Below are 17,310 nucleotides of genomic sequence, written 5' to 3' on the forward strand. Positions count from 1 at the left end.
TCCAATTCACCCTGACAATTGCAGCTCTCACAGTTCTATCTGGAGCTAACATTTAGGGTAAAAGGAAAATGGGAAGAAAAGTGAAAGAAGGGAAAAAAAAAAAAAAGAAGAAATGGGTGAAAGACACAAGAAAGGAGTGGGTTATAGAAACACGGAATGGCTGTTCCTACACATTAGCGTTACGGCTAGGAGGCTTCTGGGAGGGTGCCCTGACAAAATACCACAGACCCACAGACTAGGGAGCTTAAACAATAGCAATTCATTTTTTCACGGTTCTGAAGGATAGAAGTCCAAGATCAAAGTGTTGGCAGGTTTGGTTTCTCCTGAGGCTGCTCTCCTTGAGTTGGGAGAGGGAAGGGCCGCCTGCTCGCTGTGTCCTCATGTGGTCTTTCCTGTGTGTGCCCACATCCCTGCTGTCTGGCTGTGAGTCCCAACTTCCTCTTCCTATGCAGATACTAGTCAACTTGAATTAGCCTCGTTTTAGCTTACATATCTCTTCAAAGGCCCTGTCTCCAATATACTCACATTCCGAGGTGCTAGGATATAGGGCAATGAATTTGGTGGAAACAATTCAACCCATAATACATACTTTTTAAAAAATATATATTTTATTGACTTTTTACAGAGAGGAAGGGAGAGGGAGAGGGATAGAGAGTTAGAAACATCGATGAGAGAGAAACATCGATTCAGCTGCCTCCTACACGCCCCCCACTGGAGATGTGCCTGCAACCCAGGTACATGCCCTTGACCGGAATCGAACCCGGGACCCCTCAGTCCCCAGGCCGATGCTCTATCCACTGAGCCAAACCGGTTAGGGCCATACTTTTATTTAAAAGCATCTCCTGCTTTTAGGCAAGGGTGATCTTAGAAATATGTAATGACCGTACAGCATGAGTGCCGGAGGAAATGGTTGTTAGAAGATACGCTGAAGCACATTAAAATGTTCCAAGTTCACTTGAGTGAGCATGGATTCGAATTGGGCAGAATCAAACCAGAAGTGGTTAGGAGTGCTCCGCCCACAGGAGCTAGGAGAGAGACTTTGTCAGAATAGAGGACGTAATTTGATTGGCTGTAGCTTAAGCAGTTGCCTTTTTGGGGAAAGCCGAGGTGGTTGTCTGTGATTGGTTGTTCTTAAGTCTCATTTTCTCAGAAGTATATTTACAGGGATCCCCATGGCTCAGGTTTAGTCTGCTTCCCTAGGTTACCAAGTATGAGAGCCACCTGCGTCTCCTGGCTCCTTGTTGAGTTCCTTGAACACAGTCAACAATGCTTGTTCCCTCCAGTAAGTCACTCAGGTGACCTGACTTAAGACCCCTCCCCGGTTAGTCTCCCAGGGTGATGCCATTCACCTGCTGGCGGCTTCCTCCCAACAGTTTACGCGAGACCTTCCAGAGCCTCAGGATGAGACAGATCCTCCAAGTTTGTTTGCATGCTGGTTCTGACCATGACCTCCTGGAAGAGCTAGCCTCCGCCTCTCCTCCCTCCCTGTAAAAGGACAGATGACAAACCCAGCCGTTCCCCTTTCCACGTTTTGTTAGTGAGAGGGTGTTTCCAACATGACCTGCGCCAGAGGGGGCCTCCCCGAGGAGAGTCCCCCCTCCCCCTCCAGGGAGCATTCACATGTGCTCTGTGTGGGCAGTCTCAGATCCAGCAGTCCTCTGGGAGGTCGACAGCCTCCCCTGCCGCCAGCTGCACCAGGTGAATGAGGGGTGGTAGACCCTGGAGACGAGGTTGGGGGCTTGGGGTGGTGAGCAAAGGCCTCAAGGAGAAGTTCTAAAATGGCTGCGAAACACATGCATATGTGTTTGCCCCCACTTTAGAAAGAGCTGACCTTCAATAGCCCGATTTAAAAATATGTGAACAGGGGTTATGTCACACCATAAACGAAGTCTCCAATTTCAAACACTGTTACATTGATTTTCTGGTTCCTTTAAGTGGTAAGCCATTCTTTCTGCATTTAAACAGTATGCATTTCTTTCCGTATTGATAGTATAATCTAATTGGCAAAATGATGGTATGTGTATATATTATGTAATTAAGTAGTTATATAAAGTCAGGAGAAATTAATGCATGTATTCATTCACTTAACAAGCTTTTAGCCAGCTTATTCCACATGGTGGAAACGAGGCCAAACATTAGGAACACAAAAATGAGCACATTCCTGCCCTTGAAGGGCTCAGCGTTACCTGGGGAAGAGAGGCAAAGTGAACAGGTATAATCTAGAGCAGGGGTCCTCAAACTACGGCCCGCGGGCCACATGCAAATACAAATATGGTATTTGTTCCCATTTTGTTTTTTTACTTCAAAATAAGGTATGTGCAGTGTGCATAGGAATTTGTTCATAGTTTTTTTTTAAACTATAGTCCGGCCCTCCAATGGTCTGAGGGACAGTGAACTGGCCCCTGTTTAAAAAGTTTGAGGACCCCTGATCTAGAGACTGGGTCTCATTGGACTCCTGCATGACAGCCACCTCAAGGCCTGGTTCATACGGACTGCTGACCGCCTTCCATCCCCCATGCCCCAGTTTCTGATTCAATGGGGCCAGAAATGTGCATTTCTAACATGTGCCCTGGTAATGCCACTGCTGGTGAGGGTCCACTTTGAGACCCACTGATCTAGTGTTACAAGTGGCAGCTGAGGAGGAGTTTCCAGCACTGGCTGGCGGCCAGGGGGTTCAGGGAAGGTTTCATAAAGGAAGAGAGTTTCAAAGGACAGGTGGGGAAGGATCAGGAGGGGGGATTGGGACATGCCAAGTACATTTAGTTCTGAAGGACAAAAGGAGACAGTACATATGGTTTGAAAAAGAATGCAAGTAATTCCATTTGGCTAGGATGCAGTTTGAGTTTGAACTAGTTGTGGGAGATAAAGCTGGAGGGAGATGCAGGCCCAGAGCCACGGTGGAGGGCCCGGGTGAACGTTGTCCTCTGAGGATTATAGACCCATGAATGTCCAGAGCTGACGTTGGAAGACAGCAATGTGTTCCAAGAAAAGAATCCTGGTAGAAGAATTCTGTCAGTTCCCTTTCTTCAGAACTGGCTTCCTTCTGAGTCTGGCACAGGGCTCTCCGGCCTTTTGGACGAAATCTTTGTCATTTCTCTGAAGTGACAAATCTCACTGGAGGTGACAGGAGAATAGAAAGGGTGTGTTGATTGCCTGTATGGAGGGGATTAAGTTTTTTGCCATTAATCCATGACATTGAGCATGACCTTGAGTATGATACAATAATTGTTTCGTTATGATTGACTCTTAGAAAACTCAAAGCTTCAGCCACCTCTAAGGGCCTCCAGGTCATTCCAAGAGGAGGGTGACAGGCCCAGGAAGGAGGGGTTGGAGAGGGGGAGACCCTGATAGCAGAGGGAGTGATGAAATGTGCTCCCTTCCTTTCTCTCTAGGGGAAGATGATGACGATGACGAATGTGGGGAGGAGAAGCTGCCCTCCTGCTTCGATTATGTGATGCACTTTCTGACTGTGTTCTGGAAGGTCCTCTTTGCCTTCGTGCCCCCTACAGAATACTGGAATGGCTGGGCATGTTTCATTGTCTCCATCATCATGATTGGCGTACTGACAGCTTTCATTGGCGACCTGGCTTCCCACTTCGGCTGCACCATTGGCCTGAAAGATTCGGTGACTGCGGTCGTGTTCGTGGCACTCGGAACCTCAGTACCAGGTAGGGAATACATTTGCCTTATGACCTTATCCTGCCTAACAATTGCAAGGTCTGTGATAACAAACCAGGCCTCTGAAAGACAGGAGCACAAAAGCATAAGTAATGTCACTGGAAGGACATTGTCATGGCATTTTTCAAGGTTAGAAAGCTGATCAGTATCATGATGATGAAAGGAAAGCATTCCCAGAGGGCCTGCATGGCCTGCATGGTGAGGGCAAGTTGATTTGATGGATAGATGGGTAGATGAGCTTCCCAATACAATTAGCCCTTTCAAAAGGACAAAACAAAACAAAATTACAGAATCATGTTCAAGAACAAAATTTCCGTCTTTTATATAATTAGCAAAGTTTGGATGATTTCCATGAAACTCTGTATTCATTGGGTAACTAAGATAAATACTGACTGAAGACCTGATTTAATGTTCTCTTGACCCAAGTATTAATGGGAGTAAATACAAAGAGGCAGACATTGATGGGGACAGGGAAAAAGTAACTGCACAAAGTGCACATTTCATGGGTGTCCCTTCATGCATTCCTATAAGCTGAATTTTTCTTCCAGCCCACAACTGTCACTCATTATGGTTGGGCAGACTTCTGAGTACGACATCATCCTCCCAGACATGACATTAACAGCAGTAATTTTAAAACTTTTGTGGGCATCAAAATTACCTGGGAGCTTCTTTAAAAAAAAATGCGAATGTCTGAAACCCACCACTAACCTATGAAATCAGAAGACCTAGGGTCCAGAAATGTGTGTTTTGAGCTCACAGGTGATTCTGGTGCACATCAGAGCTTATTGTAACTGAAGTCTGGGCCTCTTCCCCAGCACGAGTTGACACCTTGACAGATGTACGGTATTAACTTTGAGCAGCCCGCATTCTCTACCATGTAGCACAGTGGTTCTCAACTTTGGCTGCACATTAGAATCACCTGGGAATTTTTTTAAAATCCTGATTTCTGGACCTGATCCTCCGGAAATTCTGTTTCTTTGTTACCAATGTTGTGGCCCCACCCCATAACAAAGAAACAGAATTTCCGGAGGATGGGGCCCAGAAATCAGGATTTTAAAAAGATTCCCAGGTGATTCTAATGTGCAGCCAAGGTTGAGAACCACTGATGTAGCAGGCCAAGGACAGGTGTTACAGTACTTGACCTGGGGGAAAGGCAGGACTTAAGGGGAAATACAGCCCTGGGGATGGTACCATTCAATGTTCCATAGTTACCATAGCCTTTTGTCAACGCTGTGATTTCTGCATGCCATCATTAGTAACCTTGGCTTTTGGTTTTGAGTCTGAAAACAAGTACAGTTTGAATCATGTATATCCATCTGCTGGAATCCTCTAGTTCAGTGGTTCTCAACCTTGGCTGCACAGTAGAATCACCTGGGAATCTTTTTAAAAATCCTGATTTCTGGGCCTCATCCTCCGGAAATTCTGTTTCTTTGTTACTAATGTTGTGGCCTCAACCCATAACAAAGAAACAGAATTTCCGGAGGATGAGGCCCAGAAATCAGGTTTTTAAAAAGATTCCCAGGTGATTCTAATGTGCAGCCAAGGTTGAGAACCACTGCTCTAGTTGTTTTCCACTCAGATACACATCATCTCAGCGACTGAGTATCAGTTACTTAACTTCTCTGAGCCTCACTTTATTTGTAAAAGGGGGATAATCATACTTTGACATGTGGTAAGGACTGGAAAAAATGCCTATAAATTGTGCATCTGGTGAAGCTTCTGGGACATGGAAGGAATTTAATAAAATAGTAGCTTTTGTGATGAGTTATGTTGCATAGCTTAGGAAGATCTGACAAGTATGTATCTGGGCAGCCATAGCATATGTGCTACCCAACTGATGGACAATTTGGGGGTCCTAATCATAGGCCTGGCATGTTTGCTGAGACTTCTGGCATGGTTTTGGTGTCCAACTGAGTTGATGGGGAGCCAGGGGATTTAGAATGTACTCTTACTACTGCTCTAGTGAGCAGGGCTATGCAAAGTCTTCCAGTTGACTGCTCATCCTCCGAGCAGGGCTGCCTCTCAACCTCAGCTCTGTTCTGGCAGTTCCACGTTTGGTCTTTATTTTGAATTTTTTCCAGAAATGACCAGAAACTTACCAAGTAGGAGGAAAATTGTAAAATACTCATATTTTAAGTTGCTTTGCTTATAGAACATATATACAACTAAAAGAACTAAATGCTTGAGGTCTACTTTGCCTAAGGCTTAATTCGCTCTATCAAATGGTGCTCAGATTAGCACATACTGTTGTTGGCTGTGGCTTTAACCCTTGAGGAAAATATGTTCAAATTAGGGTAAAAAAGGCAAAATTATGTCTCCCATCAAGTTATTCAAAGTCAGCAGTTGGTCCTAGCAAATGCACCTCTTGCTTTCAAAAGGATTTTAAAAATGCCTTTCCTACATCAAATCCTTGTTCCAAAAAAATTTTTTTTTTAAGTTCCCAACTCCTCATCTCAATATCTCAAAACTGGCTCCTTTTTCTAACACCAGTCTTTCAAAATGGCTCCCTGCATCTTTTGTATGAATGCTTTTGAATAGTGTGCCATCATACAACTAAAAAATATTTTTCTGTAACACAAAATGTGGATTACAGTAAACCTCAGTGTTTGGAGGATCATTTGTTCTGCCACTTAAAACCAGCTCAGTTCCCGGGGAGAGGCATCAAGAGGTAAGAAAGCCTGTTGGGGAGACTACAACAGGATAATTGGTTGCCAAAACGCTTTCCCTACACTGCCGTAACCTCTTCCCATCGGGATACGGATTTATTTGCTCTGCTATTGGGAGAATTTCTGTAATTTGTTGCAATATTAACTGTGCAGCATGCTCCCCAAACAATATATTCATAGGCAATCGCAAATAATCATATCTATAGAAACAGACTTTTATTTTCAAAAAACAGCTGTGCAAATTGAACAAGATGCTGAATGAACATAATATTTCTGACTTTTCCTCACTGATGATTCCGAGCAGTGCTTTATTTTATCTCCTGAATTTAAAAAAAAAAAAAAAGAATGCTGTTGTTCCCCGATGACAAAGCCCAGTTGCTACAGGCAGAAGAAGGATGAGGAACATTCTTCCTCTTTGCTCATGGTCTCCCATTAACTGGCATTGGTCCTGGGGCCCAGCTTTTTCTCTAGGCTGTCTTTTTTTTTTTTCTTCAGTACATATTTATTATTTTAAGATAGCATTAGAATTCAAATATATTAAGCCAAACTGTGTTTTTCTTTCTATTGTTGACTCTATTACAGCTGTTCCACATCCCCCTTTGCCTCCCTCCACACAGCCCCCGCCCCTCCCCAGGCCCTCATCACATTATTGTCCGTGTCCATGAGCTATGCATATATGCATATATATCCTTTGCTTGATCTCTTCCTATCTTCCTCTCTCTCCCTTCCCCCCTGAGATCTGTCAGTGTGTTCCATGCATCCATTAGGCTGATGTCTTGACCCTTTTCCTAAAGGAGAAGAGCTCCTGGCAAGGTGATTCACCACTGCAGCTTTCTAGGTGAGACTCTTAGGTTCTTAGCCTGTGATGGCCTGAAGGGCATTGGAAACATTCCCTGCCTGAAAGCAGGATTAAATACCATTTGAAGTATTTTTTTTACCAAATTGCTGAAAATCCATGGGAAAAAGAGCTTATGACTTTGTAGGTGAGACAGAGCTTCCTCCTCATACCAACGGGGAACAAATGCTCTTTAAAACCCCCTGGCAGAGAAACATTCCTGAGGGTCCTCACTCCCCTCAACCTTAGGTGTGCATAGAGAGCTCCAAGACCCACACAGGTTAGTAGAGGAAGGACCTGCTTTTCCTGAATCACCTTTTACAAAGCTGCCTGCCTGGAGAAGAGTCCTGAAGTCTCTTTCCACCTCCGTGCATCTCTTGTCTTCATAAACTCTTGAAAGTGTGGCGGCCATGCGATTAAAGTTTATTTCTGTAACATGAAATGTAGATTGCAGTTGGGGTGAGCCAAAGCCTGGTCTCCAGCCCTCTTCTCTTCTCAGTTCATGCTCCCTGACCTGGGCCATCACATCAGACTCCAAGCCTTGAATGCCATCAGTATGCCAACAATTACCAAATGTGTATCTCCAGCCTTGAATTTCCGGAGTCTAGATTCATATACCAACTGCCTTCCCTGTATCAATGCCAGATGTGTAATTTGCAGCTCAAAATTACCATGTCCAAAATAGAACTGTTGATTTCCACTGCCTAAGCTCCAAACCATGTTTTCTTCAACCCTTCAACCAAACCATGTTTTTCTAAAACCAAACCATGTTTTCAACCAAACCATGCATCCTTCAACCAACCCATGTTTTCCCAGATCTTGCCTTTCTCAGGAAGATGGTACCATCATCCAACCAGGTGTCTTTGGTTTCTTTTCCTCATCCCCACAGTCAGTCCATTTATAATACTTGCAGATCTTTCTTCTAAAGTGTATCTTGATCAAACCCACCTAGCTCCCTTTCTACCACTACCCTCTGGTCTAGACAGTAGTTCTCTCTCAGGCCTGTGCCCTAGCCTTCTGTCTGTCTTCATGCTTCTGCTATAGATTGTTGTTGTTTCTTAAATATATTTTTATCTCAGAGAGGAAGAGAGAGAGATAAAAACATCCATATGAGAATCATTGATGGGCTGCCTCCTGCACACCCCCTACCTGGGGCCGAGCCCGCAACCCAGGCATGTGCCCCGACTGGGAATCGAACCATGACCTCTTGGTTCATAGGTCAACACTCTACCACTGAACTACATGGGCTGGGCTGCTATAGATTGTTTTAAGATATAAATCAGGCCACATTTCAAGGGCTTCCTATTTCACTTAGGATAAACCTTAAAAGCATCGTCCCGGCTTATGAAGACCTATGTGGCTCAGCTCTACCATCTTTCCATGTGTTCTCCCCACTGTTCTTCAGCCCCGCTGGTCCTTTACTGTCCTCCACACGCCAGGTTCGCTCCTTTCTCAGGGTTGAGCTAGCTTTCTAAAGTGCCCTTTCCTTCATTTAGACAAGATGGGCTCTTTGTCTCCATTACATCTCATCTTAAATGGCACTTCTTTAAAGAGACCTTTCCGAGCCGTGCAACGTGAACGGGTCAGCCAGCTCTTCTGTATTATATAGCCTTATGTTCTGAATTTCTTCCTTTCGCTGTTTATTTATTTATTCACATAAATATTATTGTCTAACTCAGTGGTTCTCAACCTTCCTAACGCCGTGACCCTTTAATACAGTTCCTCATGTTGTGGTGACCCCCAATTTCATGGTTACAAATTGAACATAATTAAAGCATAGTGATTAATCACAGAAACAATATGTAATTATATATGTGTTTTCTGATGGTCTTAGGCGACCCCTGTGAAAGGGTCATTCGACCCCCAAAGGGGTAGCGACCCACATGTTGAGAACCGCTGGTCTAACTCTCCTCACTGAAATGTAAACTTCATGGGAGCAGAAAACTTGTCCTTTTTTTCTCTCTGCCATATCCCTGGCTGCTAGAATAATGCCTAACACATATAAGTAATGCAGTTGTGTGTATGTGTGTGTGTGTGGTGTATACAGATGAATGTACAATAAGTCATTTACACATTAGTATGAATTGGTTCAGTCAGATTGCTTTCTTCCTAATACCTGCTAGAGACAACTAAAAAAATTATGACAGTGAGATGAACAGTAGATAATCTTATTTTTGAGGAATAGAATATGTCTGAGTAGGGATTATAGTAAGAAGGGGCAAAGGTAACCTAAGAACACCAAGAAGCTCAGAATAGAAACATTTTTCCTCTTGCATAATTTTAGCTGTGGTGGGAACTTTGATGAGGAACGAGATATTATTTTTTTGCCTTTATTTTTTCCTCTGCAATAATCCCTGCTTCCAAGACTCAGAACTCAGCTTGGCACTTTGAAACGTTGGGCATACTCTGTGGAGTGCTAAACAGGCATTTTGCAGTGGCCTGGCCTGTGTTCCTAGCTATGTTACATCACATGGCTTCTGTGGAATAACAGTTTCAAAATTCAAGAGGGAAAAAAAATCTAAAAAGGAACATTGGGAACCCAGCTTTTTTTTTATGCGCAAGACCACCTGGAATGGCACATTCTTTTAGCTTACAGTTATTTACTTGGGTAAAACCTGGGCATATCGAGTCAAGACATTCTAGCTTCTATACTAGGTTCCAAATATGGATTGTACTTTCATTTCTTGCTCCTCTTGGATTCGGAAAAGTGAGAATTCTTTTTAAATTACTCAGGAAACTCTTAGGTGCTGATGAGTTGGGGATATTTTTACCTCCCTAAGTCCTGCCCTGGTCTTTCTCCAGACATCTTGATGGAGCTTGCCTATTGCTCCCTTTATCTTCCCTTTACAGATGTTCACTCCTGGAGCCAGAGCAGTTTAAAAACTGGGCATATGAGGCTGTCCCTTCACCTCTGGCATCGTCAGATTTTCTTCTGGCTTGAAGTGTTATGAATATCTTTTGGATTCTGTCAAGTAGGAATTATTTCACGCTAGAGATTTTTAAGTGGAAAAGAAATAGACCATTTTAGGTTTGTTTTGTTTTTTTCCTGTTTTGTAAATAGAAACTTTTTAGAAATAAAACTTTTAGAGGAAATGCATGCCACTTTAAAATTACATCATTTCCAGACTTGTAAATATCATAGGAAGAATTTTATATACAACTGGTTATACCTGCTGTTTACTTCGCTCTCGTAGTACAGGGGTCATGAATATGTGCCAAGGGGGTCTGGTGACAAGAGTGTTAGAACTGAATTCAGGGAAGCGAACTTCTGTTATTCATTGTGTGGCTGGAATCCATCTATTGACTCTGAGTCTTGCTTTTCTTGCCTGTAAAATAGGCATAATAATATGTGGCAATTTAAATAGACCCAATGATAAGATTAGTAATGTGGATCTCAGAGCATTTTGTAACTGACAGTTGCTACAAAATGCAGGAAATAATTTTCATTATTTGCACTGAGTTTAACTCTTAAAATGTCAACAGTAATAAAAACCATGAGAAAATGAGGATGAATGGGGAAAGTTTTATGAGTAGAGAAAAAAGTTTAAATTCATCATGTAGTTCCATTGTATTCAAGGCATAAATACCATGTATATTATCTATTAAGTTATTTAGATTAAAGTGATGTGAAGCTATTTGCCTCCTCCCAAAATTTATTTATTTGTGTCCCTTAAACTTTTTTTTCGAAAGTTAGATTTTCTCTTTGTCACTGTGCTAGAAAACATTTGTTTTTGTGTCCAAAAAAAAAAAAAGATTAGCTATTGATGGTTTAAATTTTTCACTTCTAATTATTCTGAAACTAAGATCTTCTAGAGCAGTGGTTCTCAACCTTCTAGCCCTTTAAATACAGTTCCTCATGTTGTGACCCAACCATAAAATTATTTTCGTTGCTACTTCATAACTGTAATGTTGCTACTGTTATGAATCATAATGTAAATATCTGATATGCAGGATGGTCTTAGGCGACCACTGTGAAAGGGTCGTTCGACCGCCAAAGGGGTCGCGACCCACAGGTTGAGAACCACTGTTCTAAAGCATATTTAAGTAACAAGTTTATTATAGTTTATTATGTCCCGCTGCCTTGTTTTTCAGTGGGTCCTAAAGTGACTTGAATGGTTGTGCAGGTTGTATACCACCATCTCAAGGGGTCGCCATAGTCTCACTGAGACTCCTGGACACACACTGAGTACCACATCCACAGGAGTACACATGGTGGCCCCGTGGAAAGCCCTCTTGACAGCTTATATGAGACTGAGCACCAGCATCCTCAGTTACATGAGGAAATTAGGACTCAGAAAGAATGTGATTTGCCCATATTTTGCCCAAGTTTATATTGATAGTAAACTCTGGAATCCATATTATTCTTTCTCCTCAACTAATACTTAAACCCTCTATCATTCCACCTTGGATGTATTTTTAAGATAAGCTTTGCATACAGAAGCTTTCCCACATATCTCACAATTTTTGGAAATTACTCATTTCCCTCTTTGCTTCTATTTTAGTATTTTCCACTTTTAAAGCATGCAACAATGAGTTCATATTTTAGCTCCTTGAAGTCAGACTTTGTCATTATTTCCTTTGACATGGAAAACAGCTAGTAAAGTCCGTACTTCAAAAAATTTCAGAAATGAACAAAGACCTATTTCTATAGCCATAAACGCGTAGCAGTTCCTGCCTGTCAAAATTGAAACACTAGGACAACTAGAAACTATTTTAAATATGTTCAGTTCTGACCTAGCTCGCAAAAAAAAAAAAAAAAAAATGCCCAGATAATCCTCACCAGCACAGCCAAGTGCCACTAAAGGGAGTGACCACGGAAGGCAATTTGGTCATTCTGGGGCTAGACCAGAGCTGCCTGTGATACATGGCGACCCAGGCCCCGGGGGCAGTAGGCCCGGGAAAGGCATATTGGTGACACTCTCCCAGCAGTCATGTTCTGCAAAGATTTATGGGAAATTTTGGGAATCATGTCCTAGTCTTTTTAGGTCTCAAAGCATCACTGGAGGTGACTGTCCAAAGCATCTCTCAGCGCACTTGGTCTGTCCCTTCCTCAACCACAGAAAAGGGAACACAGCAGCACCCCACCCAAAACACTTTTCCCAGGACATGGTACTCATTCACTCTGAATTCCCACAGTCATCTGATCTACCTTGAAAAACAGCAGGAAAACACCCACCCCACTTATTAGCTGTATGACACCCTCAGGGGCAAAGTGCTTAACTCCTCTCAGCTTAGTTCCTAAACCTGAATTATGGGGACATGAACATCTATGTCACAGAGCTGTAGTGAGGATTACTTGAGAAGCGCAGGGCCTAGCATATAGTTGTCACTCAAAAAAAAAAAAAAAAAGGGAGGGTTAGGTCTCTTTTCCCTTCCACTTCAATGCACTGGTGAATGGGTTTAGGCCTCCTATGGTATTTTGCTCAGCTATCTTGCAACAATGAAAACAAATAGAAGATCAAGAAAATTCTCAGACTCTCCCATGTTAATAATGAATTGGACATCCCCCAGTGTGTTCCTGTTTCCTGCCATTTCCCCATCTCTCCATGAGCCTTATCCTCTGAACCTTGGCATTTCAGCTCAGAAAACACCGTTTGAAAAGGAAGTGCCCTAGCTATAGTGTGTACACACATTTAATTGGATGATTAACATTTCACATTAATTTAAGTGGAAATGAGAAGAGAATTACTTTTCTCTGAGCCAAGCCGTCCCAATGGCTGGGGTGTCAGTTCCCCCAAGAGACTCTACTAAGCACTCTGTTTCTTTGTCACCATAAAAGTCAGGACTGTTGAGGGGCCCTCCGATCTGTAGTCAGGCCGAGAGGCAAAGCCAGTGGGGACTGGGCCAGAGGAGCGGCTCAGGCAGCCTGACCGTTCAGATGGCTTTCCTTATCCCATCTGAGGGACCTTATCTTCACCTCATACCAGTGAGGTGCTGTCTGGAGCTAAAATGCACACTTTCCCATAAATATGTGATGTCACTAGAATTGGAGGGGGCCCACAAAAGCAAGAATTGACAAAGACAGAGCGAATCAAAGAAAAACTAGACACCAAGTTTCACAAGATTTGCTCCATAAATGGCGCAAGAACTGCCTAAATTAACAAACACTGGGGAACAGCGTGTATACAGCAGGCCCAGAGCATCTTGTAAAAACCTGGGAAAGGTCCACCCTGAAACTATTTCTATCCTTGACTCTTTCTGCTCAATAGAAGAGTTTCTATTCAGTACTTGTAAGGTCTTTTTGTTTGATTTCTTTTCTCAGTGGGCCACACTGCTTGGGCACCTGGCACTGAGCACAAGGCTGGAGAGCGACCAGGATGATAACAGGGATGTCAATCTCCCAGGCCGTGGTTGGGGAGCAGGGATGCTCAGCATGTGGCATGACGCTCTGCAGAGCCATCCAGTAGTGCCCCAGCCCCACACCAGCTACCTCCACTCAGTCCCACGAGAGTCACAGTGTAAGAGAAGTGGAACTAAAACAATTTCATTCTGATCTCTATCTGGGCCTTCTTACATACTGTAGGTCAGCCAGAGCGAGGACGCTTGGCAGAAACATAGCGTGCAGGTGTGTACGTGTGTGTGTGTACGTGTGTGTGTTTGTGTGTACGTGTGTGTGTGTGTGTGTGTAGTGTTTGAAGACTTGGTGTAAATATATAAATATAAATATAAATTTAATAAATATAAATTTCCTCTTCTTTTTAGTTCCAAGTGTGTTCTAAAGGGAGCAAGCATCAAGTGTAGCGAATGCATTAGACATTTTTGCTCCCTGAGGATTAACAAAGAGTGTGCGTTTCAAACAAAACTTATAAATGTTGACATGATGACTTTCATTTCTCCTTTTTCACATTTGAAAATAAGACAATGAAAATGAAAACTTTTAAGGACCACTGTTCTTTTTCTTCCAAATTGAGGCCTCACCTGCATCTTTAACAACTTTATTGAAGTCTAATTTACTTACCATAAAATCCACTCATTTGAAAAATGATTCAGTGATTTTTTTTTAGTCAATTGACTGTGTTGTGCCATCATTACCCTAATGTGGTACTGGAACATTCCATCACCCCAATAAGATCCCTGTTGGCCACTTACAGGAAATTCCCACTTCCACCTCCAGCCCAGCCCCTACTAATGTATCTTCTGACTCGAAATATTGGTGTTTTCTCAGTTTTTCACAAAGATCACCTTTAATTTACAAATACCATAATCTACATGATAGTAATTGTATTTTAATAATACATAATGTTAAGGACTTACCATGGTTAATTAATTTCTATATATTGATACCCGTTTATATGTACATATACAGTTGTTCTTGTACATATTAAAATTAAATAGAATTTACCATGGATTCTATAAGATTTTAAAGTAATTTTTATTTTATTCATCACAAAATATCTATAGACATTTCGCAAACTACAAGTGAAAGTAAAATATATTTGGTATCCATCCCTTTGTGCATATATGGATTTTTAAAAAAATCTTTATTATTGAGAGTATTACAGATGTCCCCCTTTTCTTCTCATTGCCCCCCTCCACCCAGTTCCCACCACATCCCAGGCCTTCACCACCCTATTTCCTGTGTCCAGAGTTAAGATCTTCGGTTAATCTCTTCCCATCCATCACTCCACTTCCCTCTGAGATTCAATCAGTCTGTTCCATGTTTCCATGCCTCTGATTCTATTTTATTCACAAGTTTATCTTGTTCATTAGATTTCTTGTTTATTTATTTTCATTTTTAGATTCAATTGATAGATATATATTTATTGCCATTTTATTATTCATTTTTTTTATCTTTTTTATCTTCTTCTTCTTCCTCTTCTTAAAGAATACCCTTCAACATTTCATGTAATATTGGTTTGGTGGTAATTAACTCCTTTAGCTTTTGCTTGTCTGTGAAGCTCTTAATCTGACCCTCAGTTCTAAGTGAGAGTTTTGCTGGGTAGAGTAATCTTGGTTGCAGGTCCTCGTTATTCATCACTTTGAATATCTCTTGCCACTCCCTCTGGCCTGCATAGTTTCTGTTGAGAAATCAGCCTTCAGTTGTACCGGGGCTTTTTTCTTCCTGCTTTTAAGATTCTCTCTTTGTCTTTTACCCTTGGCATTTTACTTATGATGTGTCTTGGTGAGGGCCTCTTTGAGTTCTTCTTGTTTGGGACTCTCCACTTCCTGAACTTGTAAGTCTATTTCTTTCACCAGGTAGGGCAATTTTTCTGTCATTATTTCTTCAAATAGGTTTTCAGTATCTTGCTGTCTCTCTTCTCCTTCTGGCACTCCCATGATCAGAATGTTGGTATGCTTGAAGTTGTCCCAGAGGCTCCTTACACTGTCTTCAAATTTTGGGATTTTTTTTTTTCTGTTCTGATTGGGTGTTTTTTGCTTCCTCATATTCTAAATTGTTGATTTGATTCTCAGAATGCTCTACTCTACTGTTGAATCCTTGTAAATTATTATTTATTTCAGTTAGTGTAGCTTAATTTCTGACTGGTGTTTTTTCATGTCTTTGATATTCTCACTAAGATCCTTGAAAGTCTCACTAAGGCCCTTGAAGCTCTCATGAAGATCCTTGAGTATCCTTATAACCATGATTTTTAACTCTGTATCCAGTAGTTTGGCTTGCTTCCATTTCTTTAATTTGTGACATCTTTCTTTGTCTTCATATTTTGGTTGTTTCCCTGTGTTTGGTTCTATATATTAGGTAGAGTTGTTAAGTCTCCTGGAATTGGTAGAGTGGCATTGTGTAGTAGGTGTCCTTTAGGGCCCAGAGGCTTGAGCTCCACAGTCACCTGAGCTGAGCACTCTAGGTTTGCCCCAGTGTGGGCTTTGAACACTGTCTTGTAATGGAGCATTGATTGCTGTTGGTGCCACTGAAAGGAATTGACATCCAGGCCAATTGGCTGTGAGGCCCAGCTGCAATTACAATGCGAAAGCTGCTGTGCAGGAAACACCTCTATGGAGGAGGACTTGTTTTAGTGTGGCTTTGCTGATCACTGAGTCTGCCCCTTGAGTGTGTGTAGAGTGGATGTGTCGAGTTGTAATCTGGTATGGTCTGAAGCTGTCCACCAGGTGCACAGGTTCTAGGGCCTCCAGGGAGGTCCAAAGGCAACCACTGCCTGGATCCACCCTCCAGGAGCTATTGGTATTGGGCTTGGAGGCGCCCAAGCAAGGCCCAGCTGTGAAGCAAGGTAGGCTTGTTCTAGGGCTGGGTGTTGGGCCTTTTATTCAAGGGTTTGGGGCACACTGATACCAGCTGCAGCTTGTTTGAGAGATTTTAGCAAAGTCTGAAGCCTGAGCTAGGAAAAGCCACTGCAAACAGGTTGGGTGGAGCTGCAAATTGGATGTGGTGGAGTCTCAGGGAATCACCAGGGTAGAGCAAACAGTTTGAGCCAGGCTGATGGAGACACAGATATGGCTGTAGTCAGCTGTGTGATGGAGGAGGTCCCAGCATAAGAACAATGACCCCTGCAAGTACCCCTGTTCTTGTCCTTGGGTTCCTGCCCCAATGCCAGGCAATCCAGTTCCTCCATGTATGTGTCTGCATTGACCAAACTGCCTGGTGCTGGAACTCAGAGGTATTGAGTCAGAGTAAATTCTTGTGTCAGTCCTTTAAAAGGAATACCTGGGTCTCCGGCAGCCTTCATGTCTCTCAGCCATAATCCCCACTGGTTTTTATGGCCCAAAGTTACAGGGACTTCTCTTCCCAGCTCTGGACCCCTGGGCTGAGGGTCTGGTGTGGGGCTGGGACCCCTTGCTCCTCATGGTGGCCTCTGCAGAGATAATCTCCCGCCCAATTAAAAAAAAAAAAAAAAAAAAAAAAAAAAACAGTACATGTGGGTGTCGGACCATCCTGTTCTGTGCTTCTACCCCTCCTACCCGTCTCAGTGTGCTTTCTTCTTTACTTCTCTAGTTGTAGGACTTCCATTTAGCCAGCTTTCAGGTGGTTTTGAATAATGGTTGTTCTGTATTTTAGTTATAATTTTGATATGATAGTGGGAGGTGGCGAGTATAGGTTTACCTACACCACCAGCTTGGTTCTCCCTGCGTATATAGATTTTTATACCTTTTAACACAATCCACTATCCTCCCCCCAACAGTAATCTTGTCTCATGTAATAGGAATTGCTGGAGGAAATAG

General features: G+C 42.6%; 1 protein-coding gene across 7 annotated transcripts in view; it reads left to right on the forward strand.

Annotated features, from left to right (window-relative positions):
• SLC8A1 (solute carrier family 8 member A1) overlaps nt 1-17,310 on the forward strand; it is a 351,818-nt gene that overhangs the window by 312,515 nt on the left and 21,993 nt on the right. For all 7 annotated transcript variants that reach the window (XM_036334760.1, XM_036334759.1, XM_036334755.1 and 4 more), the window contains one exon: nt 3,393-3,668. In XM_036334760.1, the coding sequence (XP_036190653.1) occupies nt 3,393-3,668 (276 nt within the window). The remainder of the gene's footprint in view (nt 1-3,392; nt 3,669-17,310) is intronic.

The sequence above is a fragment of the Myotis myotis genome, unplaced genomic scaffold (genome assembly GCF_014108235.1).
Source record: "Myotis myotis isolate mMyoMyo1 unplaced genomic scaffold, mMyoMyo1.p scaffold_m19_p_14, whole genome shotgun sequence".
Taxonomy (NCBI): domain Eukaryota; kingdom Metazoa; phylum Chordata; class Mammalia; order Chiroptera; family Vespertilionidae; genus Myotis; species Myotis myotis.